The sequence below is a fragment of the Zalophus californianus genome, chromosome 5 (genome assembly GCF_009762305.2).
Source record: "Zalophus californianus isolate mZalCal1 chromosome 5, mZalCal1.pri.v2, whole genome shotgun sequence".
In the NCBI taxonomy this organism is placed as follows: Eukaryota; Metazoa; Chordata; class Mammalia; order Carnivora; family Otariidae; genus Zalophus; species Zalophus californianus.
Window position 1 is genome coordinate 45,682,804 of NC_045599.1, and position 12,765 is coordinate 45,695,568.

General features: G+C 34.1%; 1 protein-coding gene across 4 annotated transcripts in view; it reads right to left on the reverse strand.

Moving 5' to 3' along the window:
- Nucleotides 1-12,765, reverse strand: part of ERCC8 (ERCC excision repair 8, CSA ubiquitin ligase complex subunit) — a 58,684-nt gene that overhangs the window by 19,049 nt on the left and 26,870 nt on the right. For 3 of the 4 annotated variants that reach the window (XM_035727760.1, XM_035727758.1, XM_035727759.1), the window contains 5 exons: nt 10,294-10,375; nt 9,194-9,262; nt 7,954-8,032; nt 6,196-6,296; nt 4,808-4,932 (listed from right to left, as the gene is read on the reverse strand). In XM_035727760.1, coding sequence (XP_035583653.1) covers nt 4,808-4,932; nt 6,196-6,296; nt 7,954-8,032; nt 9,194-9,262; nt 10,294-10,375 — 456 coding nt within the window. The remainder of the gene's footprint in view (nt 1-4,807; nt 4,933-6,195; nt 6,297-7,953; nt 8,033-9,193; nt 9,263-10,293; nt 10,376-12,765) is intronic. The other variant, XM_027606449.2, reaches the window with a different exon arrangement.

Sequence of the window (12,765 nt, forward strand, 5' to 3'; positions counted from 1 at the left end):
ATTAAGGACAGGAATGATCTACCATTCACTAATGCTCACTATGTGTCATACATTATACTAGCTGATTGTCTAAGGTTCCCATTTTATGACTATGCATGCTTACCAATGTATAATAAATAACATGATGTATATTATTATGAAAGTACTATAGAAGAGAGGCTACTTTTGGCTATGATGTCTTGAAGGTGGTATGTATAGGCTTTGAAAAGATTTTGATAGTGGAGGAAGATACGGGACTTTGGATAATGATGATGGCAAATCCAACTCCCTATCCCTTTTACTGTTCTAGGAAATATATATATCTAGTCATTAAATGAATACCTATAGTGACACAGAGATCCATCACAAGGCAGCTTATTTTATTGTCAAACAATGACCAGCATAATGATAATAATGACAGGTAATATTTACTGAATGCCAACATTTGCTGTAAATATCAGACAATGTTCTTAATGTTTTACACGTGTTATTTCATGTAATACTCAAAACAATACTATGAGATAGTATTATTACACAAAAAGAAAACATTTAGAAAGGTTAACTATTTTGATCAAGATTTTTGGGATAACAAATGACAGAATCAGAAACTAAATCTAGACTGTACTAATCAAAAACCACTATGTCACACTGTTGTAAATTATTTTTCCTTCATCCCATGAAGTGATCACAGTACATTCTACTACAAGTGAGCACTGGGTACTTGGAAGCATCTAAGCTAGATGAGAGGAGTTACAGAGAGGTTGTGTCTGAGATGAACCTTGAAAGTGAGAAGCAGCTAGGACAGGAAGAACACTATTCCAAAGCAAAGGCAGGAGTCTGTGCCTCAGAATGGAAGGGCAAGAGAGCAAGGTATTTTTAAAGACCTCTAAGTAGTTCAGTAACGACAGAGAAAAATATGGGAAAGTGGCAAGACCTAAAGCTGGTAAGTTAGAAGATATAACTTATGAAGTCTTTGTGCTCAACAGGCAAAAGCATGTGGTTTTAATAACCTAGAAGTATTGTGGAAACAGTGAAAGACTTTTACGGGGAGATAAGTTTGGGAAAAGCTAGAAGAATGTTATAGTAATTAACTAGAGAGATCACGAGGACCCAGAGTGAGGCTGGAAGGGAAGAAAGATATGAAAAAACTAAGAAGGAAGAATTAAGAGGATGCGTAATTGATTTCATACATGGGACAAGGGGCAGGGAAGACTAAAGGATAGACTTCCAATTTCTAGACATTGGTCATAGTGAATTGTACTATCAGTAACTTGAACAGTCAACACCAGAAGAGCTATTATGAATTTTTTGTTCTTTTGTTGTACCAAAAGCTGTCTCTCTGTGTATTTTCCCTGCAACTACTTGTTATGTTCTCTAAGGCAACCTCAAGGAGCCTCCAAGATAATCCATTAAGGTGTGAGAAGAAAACATGAAAAGTTCTATTTTTAATCTCATTTTTATTTAAAAAATAAGGAATTAACCTTTGATTAAACAGAGGTTCACAACAGTATTTGTATGTAACATAAACAATTATACATCTATTAGAAGCATGTACTTATACATCTTTTTAAAATTTATTTTATTTTTAATATTCCAAGTAAAAATTTATTGACATCCTAAGAATCCTTACACATTTAATTCTGCTTCTAATTTATCACAGGAATTACTTCTCCAATATGTTAATCACAGCTGGATTGAAAGAGTGTTTGTGAAATGTGGCAATGTTGTTTTTATTAATATACCACATTACAAAACAACAAGCAGCAAAAGCTACTGAGGTAGGTCCAGAACCTTTAGTCAGAATGGGGAGGAGGAAGAGAAGTATCTCTGAAGAAGCAGAATATCTAATTCCCAGATCAAAAGTAAAGAAAATTACCCAAAGACAACATTAAAAAATAAGCTTCAGAAGTTTCCAAAGAAAACAAATATATTTACAACTTTAAGGTTAGGATTAGATAAAGTTTTCTTATTTAACTATGTCTTTTTTCTTGATATTTATTTTTAAGATTTAGAAGTTTCTACTGAAGAGGAAAAAGAGATGTAAAGATGAATCCCTCTTAAAAGCAAAAAGGAAGCATTAGAAAACACATAAAGAGAAGCATAAAATGGGAGAAGTGGCTATACCACAGAGTACTATCAAAGTAAGTCGATGGTACAAATTCTATTGTTGCCAATGGACACAATCCATATACATCTGAGCCTGGGTGGCTCAGTCCGTTAAGTATCTGCCTTTGGCTCAGCTCATGGTCTTAGGGTCCTGGGATTGAGCCCTGTGTCAGGAGCCTGCTTCTCCTTCTCCCTCTGCACAAATCCCCCCCCAGCTCCCGCTCATGCTTGCTCGCTCTCTCTCGTGCTTACTCTATCACAAATAAAAAAAATAAAAGAAAAGAAAAGAAACTAACAAGGGTACCACCAAAAAGGCAACATCACACAATAAAAATAGTTATTTATGGTATACCTATTACTTAACAGATATTTAATTATTTACAACTCTTTTCATACTTCAATTTTATCCTTAAAATTACTGTTTAGGTACATAATAACCCCAATTTACAAGACAGAGACACTAAAACTCTGACCATAGTCCTTCATAAGGTCATCTTAAATAAACTGACTTAATGTCCCATATTACTAAATGGCAGGACTGGATTCAGTTTCCAATTCTGTCTGACAGCACTTTAATACTTGAAGACAGTGTGTTTCCACTGAGAGTTACTTTTCCTAGGATTGATGTCCCCAGTTCTTTTAAGTGTCCTCTGGAGGCGAGTTTCTGGGCTATTCTAGTCCCCTCCGCATGAATGACTACTTAGATCAAGTCAGTTTCAAAAGGTATTATCCATTCTAAACACACTATTCAAGAAGTAGACTTACTACTAGCAAAAACCCTTAAGGCATGAGTATCACTTTCAAGGAGAGAAAAATGTAATAAAATCACACTAACAATTTATATATACAGTCAATACCCTTTATACTTATCACATTCACCTTTGATGCACATGCCAACCCACCTTTCCAAAGTGATCCCATCACATCACCACTCAAAGGCCTTTAGTAGCTTTCCATTTCACCCAGAGAAAAAGCCTAAGCCCTTACAAAGGCCTACAAGCCTATATCCTCTGGTGTCTGGTTCCTTCTGTTCCTCATCTCCTAGTACTCTCCCCCTTGCTTCCTCTATTTCAACACAAGAGCCTCTTAGATGTTCCCTGGGTATTCCAAGCATGCTGCTGCCTCAAGGTCTTTCTACTTTCTTCCTTCCTCTGCCTGGAATGCTTGCCTTCCCAGATATCTGATGGCTCACTTCATTTCCTTCAGGCCAAATATCGTCTTCTGAGTGAAACATACCCTGACTGCCCTATGTAAAACTGCAACTCCAACTTCCCAATATTTTCTATGCTACTTTCCTTGCTTTGCTTTTCTTCAGAGCACTTGCTACATCTAAAATATATTTTATCCATCCATCTATTTCTTGACTGATGGATGGATGTCTTTCTTCCTCTCCCTAGAATGTAAGTTCCATGAGGATAGGACTTTTCCATGTTTTGTCTGGGGCTGTATAATAGTGTCTGAAAAACAGGATACGCCCAATAAATACTTATTAAATGAATAAAATGAGAAAAGAAAGGAGTGACCTGATAAGAAACATGATACAAATATAATGAATGGAAGATTCTAAAGTAAAATTTGCAATGCCTGAGTTTCTAGTCTGAGATATGATGGAGAAACACTTCATAAAGTATATGAGAGATTAGCAAACTCTAATCTAGTATGAACAATTTTGACCTTATAGTAAAATTAGAATTTAAGAAAAGAAATGATAGAGTATCTAAAAGAGAATTACTTAGAAAGGTTAAAGAAAGGAAGATGAAATGGGGCACCTGGCTGTCTCAGTCAGAAGGGCATATGACTCTTGATCTAGGGGTTGTTGAGTTTGAGCCCTGTGCTGGGGGAAAAGGGTACTTAAATTAATAAATAATTAATATTAATAATCAATACCTACCTTAAAGCATTAAATAAATGCTATAAGGTGTTTGGTATAATCCCCATTATGTCTCATTTCCTCATGTGTAAAATGGGTATTATAACAGTAACTACCTTCACAGTAGATTTGATGATTAAATAAGACCCTATATGTTTCAGTACACGTTTTATGTTAATTTTTATTAATACAGTATCTGACACATAAGCACTTAATAAATATTAGCTATTACTATTACCACCAAAATACAAACTTACTAGCTTATTCTGAAAGTTATTAAACCACAGGTATACCTGGTAAGGAGCATAACATAACCACCTAAGAATCTAGCACATTTAAAACACATTTACTCCAGTATTAAAGTACCATATGTTCTGGTACTATAACATTCATCCTAGATTTTGTTTACAAGTCATACATAGTATAAAATTTGACTATAAGTTTAATTTATATCAGTTGTTCTCAATCTTTTATTCTTCTCCAATACACCTGAGAAATATGGCACACTCACATTATGCACAGTAGAGCAATAATTCTCCACAAGTGGGGAGAATGTGGTGGGGGCATGGTAGGGTGGGCTGTCCTGTGTTGAGAGTTATTAGTTCACTAATGGAAAAATATAAAAAGAAAACTGGAATACAGAGACAAGAAAAGAATTAAATCTACAGAAGGACACCAAGTGTATTTCACAGATCCATTTTTTAAATATATATTCAAAAGGTTAGAGGGGCACCTGGCTGGTTCAATCAGAAGAGCATGCAATTCTTGATCACAGGGTTGTGAGTTCAAGCCCTATAATGGGTGTAGATTACTTAAAAAAAAAAAAAGTTGGAGATATTTAAAATCTCTTACTAGTGTGTTTTCTCCATTGGAACTATTCCAGAGCCTCATTCGATTATCCGTACCAACAGTAAGGAGATGAAGCCCATCACTTGTAAAACATAAGCCATTAACTTTCCCATTATGAGCAGTGTTTGCTGCAATGAAAAATACAATTCAGTTAATCTACACACTAATGCTTGATGATACAGTTATTTAAACATATTAAAGGACAACTATCTGAATTACTTAAAATATACAAGTTGATTATATTTGGATTATTTGAATATCATAAGCTATATAAATTAGAATCATAAAAATGGAGAAAAACAGGAAAACTAAAGAGAAAGAAATCTTGCCAAATGTAATTTTTCTTCAGAGAGTAAGCTGTGCTGTCCAACTCAATTAAATGCATGCCTAACACTAAATTTTTAAATTAAACACCTTCCAAATTTCTCATATACTATTTCCATTTTTAATCTAAAAATCATTCCATGGACTATTAAAAATCAGTAATACTAGTATTTACTATTAAAAAAAACTTCAGTAGGGAAAGAGTAAGTGTTCTAGTTTCATTCAAAATTTGTATTACTTTCAAAATGACCAAATTTGAGAAAGCATAATTCTCAAGAGCCTGATTAATTAAAAAAGATTATTAAAACAATCACAAAACTGTATATAATTCATCCTAAGATTTTTCTGGTCCACAATTAATTCTAAATCAGAATCTTATCCAATACAGAAATTAAATTCTAGGGGCACCTGGATGGCCCAGTCAGTTAAGTGTCTGACTCTTGATTTCATTCTGGTCATGATCTCAGGGTCCTGGGATGAAGCCCCACGTTGGGCTCTGCCCGCAGCTAGGAGTCTGCTTAAGATTCTCTCTCTCCTTCTCCCTCTGCCCAACGCCTGCTTGTAAATGCATGCATGCACACTCTCTCTCTCAAATAAGTAAATAAAATCTTAAAAAAAAAAGAAACTGAATTCTACTGGCAAAAAGCAATTGAGGTACTTTATCACCTGGATAGCAGTTGACACATTTAACACAATTTGCAAATTCTATTTTCATACAATGGCCACAAAATGTTACTATTCCTTTGATTTATTGTAGCTTCCTACGTGGCAATGAATTTGTATTAGTTGACTTCACTGGAGGAAAAAAAGTAACAAATTAATTCAGAAAAGTTTATGCATTTGAAAATTTAGGGGTAGATAAAATGTCATACTTCTTTGTATCTTGAAGAAAGACAACCATAATTTAGTTATGTACTTTTAGAAATCAATTTATTGTGAATGCCATTTTTTAAATCATAAAATTTGCAACTCGTCAATATACATTAATTACTTGGTTTCAATTAAAAATTTTCAATATAAAAAATACTATCATTGGCATATTTCTATATTAATGTATTCTTCATTACCTGATTCAACAGCTTGTGACTTTTTTCCATTATGCTGATCAACAGTAATTAAGCAGCCTGATGCTCTTCTCACATCCCATAATTTTACTCTACTGTCAGCACTAAGAAGAAATAAATGTTACATTGACATATATAGCTAGGACAGTGACTGTACTCTTCACCTACCTTTCCAGTATTACGGCACACAGAAGTCTCAGTATATTAGTGCAAATATATTGTACATTTGGGTTGTTGAACTTTTGCCTTTTCATCAAATATTCAAAATCAGTAGTAGCAAAATGCAGTGAAAAAAAACAGCCAAAAAAAGGGTAACTTTTTTAGATCACCAAAACAGAATTCTGCTGATTTTTATTTTGTTTTTAATGGTTCCTCTGCCAAAACTAGATAGTTTTGGAGCTTGTCCCTTAGCAAGTTTGTTACGACATCCTTTCTATTGTTTGTTATTCAAATGTTTTCTAGACAATCAAGCAGCTAACTAATTTTACTTTAAGAATTCATTTGGCATGAATTTGGTGTTTTCTTTTTATATGAAAAAATTAAGGTGAATAATAAGGACAATATATTTATATTTGGTTTCCTATACTCAAATCAATCTTTACCAGACATACAAGAACTAACTTTAATGTCTCTTAGAAATCTGGCACTTATTTTTATTTTACCTCAAGTAAGTGAAAAGAATAAAGGCAAAAAACCATGATCACATTTCAATTTCAATTTCAACTGCTCCTAAAGAAAATACAAATCAGTTTAACTAATGCTATCATGTTCTCAAAAAAGACCTCAACAATATCCTAACAAATTGGGTTTATCCAGGCCCCTTTAATTAGAAAGAGCAATACAATGCACTTTATAAGCCTATTTCTAACTTATAAATCTTTTTTTTCCATAGATACAAGGCTTACCTCTACCTATAGTCTTGATTCTTTTCACAGATCACCATCAAACCTAGCCAATTAGAATAGCAAGCAAAAAGCTAGCATTTCCCACTTTCAAAATGGTTTTCTTTCTTTCTAGCTGGGGAAAAAGTCTGCAATGAGATGAGTCTGAGGATTTAAGTACTTTCTGAAACAGATAAGATTTGGACTTACCTGATTACTAGCATTGATTACTAGGTCCATTCTCATAATGATTCAAATTCCTGTGGTACTCTGAGAACTGAAAGCCTCTTAGCTTCCCCATGGTTTGAGGAAAACCAAGTTAGGCATGAACAATATAAATTCGCCCTATCATGGACCCATAACCAGCACCTAGCTTTTCACCTTCACACCTCTCTAGGCAGCCTTCTAACAGCTATATTCTAGACTTGTTCTACTTCAGAAAGCATAGATCTCAGTATCACATTCTATAAACTATTAATAGAAGCTTCTCTGGGGACTAAACTGCTTGGCTCATGGTAGGGGGTCATCATTAAATATTATTAAATTGAATCAAGGGATAAAAAATGTTGAATCAGATTCAAAATAATATGCATTAAAGAAAATGAATTGAAATGCTACTGTTTTAAAATTCTTATACTTGGGTAGAAAAAAATGACAACACAGTTTTAGCTAGTACTAGCAAATCTGCATTGCTACAGAGATTCTCGTTTTCTCTTTTAAAAGGTGAGCAACTTCAAGATATGTAGTGATAGGACTTAAAAACACTAACTCAATTATTTAAAGGGCCTAATTAATAACTAAATATGCATCTTATAAAAAAGTATTTTCAAAATTTTTATCATTAATTATTAACTTCAAAACCAAATGATTTGCATGTTACCTTGCAGTTGCCAAGACATATTCACAACGTGGTGACCAGGAAACTGCCAGTATTTCTTGTCTGTGACCTGCAAACATAACTGTATGAAAAGTCTTGTAAAATACTTGAAAAATCAAAAGATACAGTGTAATATGTCTGATTTTGAAGAAAGTGAAGACTAAATATTAAAAATAAATTGATATGATCATCACTTTTTCACATATATAATAATCCATGTTTAAATATTAATATGAAGTCTGTGGGGCATTTCTTACATGTTATCCCATTACAAATGGCCTGGTTTCGCATTGGAAAGAGCAAGTGAGTCTTTCTTTTTTAATACAGCTGTTAGATTAAAAAGTGAATCCACTGTTAAGTAATACAGCTTAAGCTTGTTTATTTGTATCTACCACAAAAAACAATGCAACAAACCATACAAATTAAACATTCTAGAGAATAAAAATGGTTTCTAACTTTTCAGAAAGTTATAATAGAAATTTTTGTAAAATTCATGATTGTAGAAAGCATTTGGATAAAAATTTTTTCTAGAAAGCACAGGTGATACGTTCACAGGATAATTGACTTCAGCATTTTAATTCACTTTTGCCTAAATGAACTATTCAAAGTAGATATTTTCATCTACCTAACTTACATTATTAGAGATTCATGACAATGTAAAACAAATGCTATCCATTTCACCAAGTTCTCTTGATATATTGTGTGTTTCTCAGGGATGAATAAAAATGTAAATTTCTGAATTACAAGCCATCTTTCCATTGTTTAGAATCGATGGTCTAATAGTGATAACAAAGTAGCAAAAATATTCAAATTAATATATCTTAACCAAAATATTATTTTAATAGCTTTTTCTAAAATATTTGCATTCAGGAAAAAAAACCACCTAAATATTAAGAATGTTTACTTAGCCAGAACAATACTAAACAATGCTCATAAGACAAATGTACCAATGTAAGTTTCATAAATAATTTTTTTTTAAATGTAGAAATAAGGTAAGGTTTTCAGCTAGACTTTCCATATCTTTTGAGTTTACCCTATGGCTATTGTTTATATAAATGTCTCCTCAATAGTTCAGTTTTATAAGAATAATGCACAGAAGGATCTTTATTTCCCTGTTGACTTTTAACAACTAGCACAAAATACATCAGTCATGTCAGTTACAAAGAATACATTGTTAGCAATGTTTCTTTTTATTGAATGGTTTACTCAAAGTAGTTGTTGTTTCAAATAAAAAAAAAAATACCCTGTAAAATGTGGGAACAGGATCCAGACTTTAAGTCACAAAGTTGTACTTTGGGCCCTCTAGTACCAACTGTAAAAACAAAAACAAAAATGGGTTAAGATAATTTTATTATAAATCATCACCAAAAGGAAACAAGAAACTACCATTATGAATCATGATATCTTCTCTGCATCTACACAGAAATATAAAAAAAGTATGCCAAAAATATACTTCAAATCATTTTTAATGTTTATAATTAGCAAATGTAATTGCAGTTATACCTTAGTACTGAGAGAGCTCTATTACTGCATTATGTTCTAACGTTTAATTTTGAAATAATTATAGATTCAGAGAAAGTTGCAAACATAGGACAGAGAGACCTTGTGTACCCTTTACCCACGTTGTCCCAACCATTGTTATGTTAGGTAACTATACCAGAGTATCAAAACCAGGAAATCTGCATTGCTACAATTCTATGCTATTTTATTATATCAAATAATTTTACTTAATGCCTCAAACTTTCCATATTAATGATATACTTCCAGAGACTCTGGACACAGACTGAGTGGACCTTGAGGACAAGCTAGTGCCCAGCTCTTTTCTGCACACGATGCAGATGACTGGTAGTATCTGCAGGTGAAGATGTTCGTGCAGTGCCAAACAAATAATGGAATCCTAGGGACCTGATACCAGATACCAGAAAAACATTTTTTCTTCCTCACACATGAAAATTCTTGTTGTAGGTGCTTTCATAAAAATGGATGTTTAATTTGAATAACACAATCTTAGAGAAAAGAAAATAATTTCAATTTTTTTACTATGTTGAATCGAAAAAGTTGCCAAATTTTGTTCATGTAAAATCTTTGAAACTTTTGGTGGTTGAAAATTAACTCCTTAGGAAACAGAAATGTGCTTTCTTAATCTTTGAATTCTAGCCACTAGCACAGTGCCCAACCTGCAGAATACCAATAAAATTGAATGTCAATAGAGCATATACTTGAGTTTGTTTTTTTTTTTAAATCATGATATTCATCTGGGTTGAAATGTCTATATCAAAACTAACTAGGTATTAAAAGGGAGCAAGTTTCAATATGGTGAAAAGCAAGAGTACACGTACAAACCTGCTACCAAACAGTGCTTGGTGGCGACTGGAGACATATGATGACTATAAACGGTTTCTTCAAAACTAAATACATCTGCAGTCTGATAATCAAAAGACATTTAAAAATTGTAAGTTCTAATTATAGTCACAAAACCAGTAAACATTCTATTTACTTATTTTCACACTGTTACCAATTTTTGAATGACTGTTAGCAATTTATTTGACTTACACATAGGAATGTGAATTGTGTAAAACTGGTGAATCACAGACCTGTACCTCTGAAACAAATAATACACTATATGTGAAAAAAAAGAAGATAGCAGGAAGGGAAAAATGAAGAGGGGGAACTCGGAGGGGGAGATGAACCATGAGACACTATGGACTCTGAGAAACAAACTGAGGGTTTTAGAGGGGATGGGTTGGCCTGGTGATGGGTATTAAGGGGGGCACATTCTGCATGGAGCACTGGGTGTTATATGCAAACAATGAATCATGGAACACTACATCAAAAACTAATGATGTAATGTATGGTGATTAACATAATAAAATAAAATTTAAAAAAAAGGAATGTGATACCCTCAAAAACCCGTTAATTTTAACTCCTATGCTATTGGGGCGCCTGGGTGGTTCAGTAGGTTAAGTGTCTGCTTTTGGCTCAGGTCCTGATCCCAGGGTCCTGGAATCCAGTCCCCCAATGGGCTCCCTGCTCCATGAGGAGCCTGCTTCTCCCTCTGCCTCTGCCTCTCTCTCTCATGAATAAATAAAATCTTTTAAAAAAATAAATCCTATGTTATTTATTACACTCTGTCCCTTTTGTGAGAGGAACAGCTTTTCTCTAATAAATTCAAGACATGAAGAAAAGACAACCACCTGGCTCACCATCTTCCTCTCCACTCCAGTCTGGGGAACTTCATCACCTACACAGGTGATCTAGCTAGTGCTCTGCCTCTCGGTCCCATTCAACCTCAGCTACCGTATCCCAGCACTCTCATCACCTACCCTCACTCCTCCTTCAAAATTATACATTTCACATATGTAATGTATGACCACAGTCTTCTACCATTTTCAGCTTAGTTTTTCCCAACTACTTCCAAGACATCCGAATAAAACCCGAAACTCCTATCAGTTCCTCCTGTCTTTGCTTTTTTTCCTTCTTCAGTGTGGATTCCGAGGTTCAATACTTCATCCACCATATCCTCAACTCCTTTGTCATTAATTCTTTCACTCTGTCAAGACTTCAACCCCGGATGATTCCAAATGTCTGCCTTCTCTGCACCTGTATCCACAGTGATCTACACCAGAGGTCAGCAAACTTTTTCTGTAAGGTAAGACTGTAAATGTTTTAGGCTTTGAGGACTACTACTCGTTTCTGTCATTTCCAACTACTTATTTCTGCCACTGCAGTGTCAAAACAGCCACAGACAAAAAATAACATCTTATTTGCAAAAAGAGGCCAGGGGACCAGACTTGGCCTATGGGCTGCTTAGTAAGCTGACCTCTACTTTAACCCAAGAGAAGAGAATCTTACAGTAAAGCAAACTGGCATCACTATAAAAGACCATTCATCTCAACTGGGCTTTCAGTACTCACTGCCAGTCCTACTATATCCTATTATATTTCACTACTATTTTCTGCAATATTCACTGCTATTTCAAACTTCCCCACTCTCCATAATCATCACCACTCGGTCATAACAGGTGATCTGATCTTTGATTACAAAGAGAAAACAGGAAGTCATTCAATGAGAATTCCTTGAATATCTTATTAACAGACCTACAAACACATTGGCTTCCATTTATCCTTCTCCTTCTTTGTTCCTGTTATCATGGAAAAATCGTCCTTCCTCATATTTAAAGTTAACACCTCTACCTGTGTTCAAATGACCCTCAGCACTGTTAAAAATCTCATGCTACACATTATCTCCTCTATCTCCAGGATATGTACATACCCTCCCTCCCTACTAGCTCATTCCCATCAGCATGAAAAAATGTTCATGTTTCTTTCATCCTAACAGCAACCCTTTTTCCCCAAGACAAGAAAACAAAAACCTTTCATCCTATATCCCTAATTAATCTTCTTTCTTCCTCTTGGATCCTTCAAATTTAACAAATCTAAAATTGACTCAATACCTCCCTAATCTTTCTCTGTCTTAGTAAATAACAATTATACTCTACCCAACTGCCCAACATAGAGAACTTAAGAATAATTCTTGGTCTTTTTAAATAATACCTTTATTGAGCTACAGTTGACATACCATACAATTCACTCATTCGAAGTATGTACTTTAATGGTTTTTAGTATATTCACAGAGTTGTGCAATCATCACCAAAATCAATTTTAGAATATTTTTATCACCCCAAAAAGAAACCCCATTCCCATCAGCAGGCACTCCCCATTTCTTCCTACTCTCTCCCCCAGGAAACCACTAATCTACTTTCTGTCTCTATAAATTAGTCTATTTCTTGATGTTTTAGAGATGGAATTATACAAT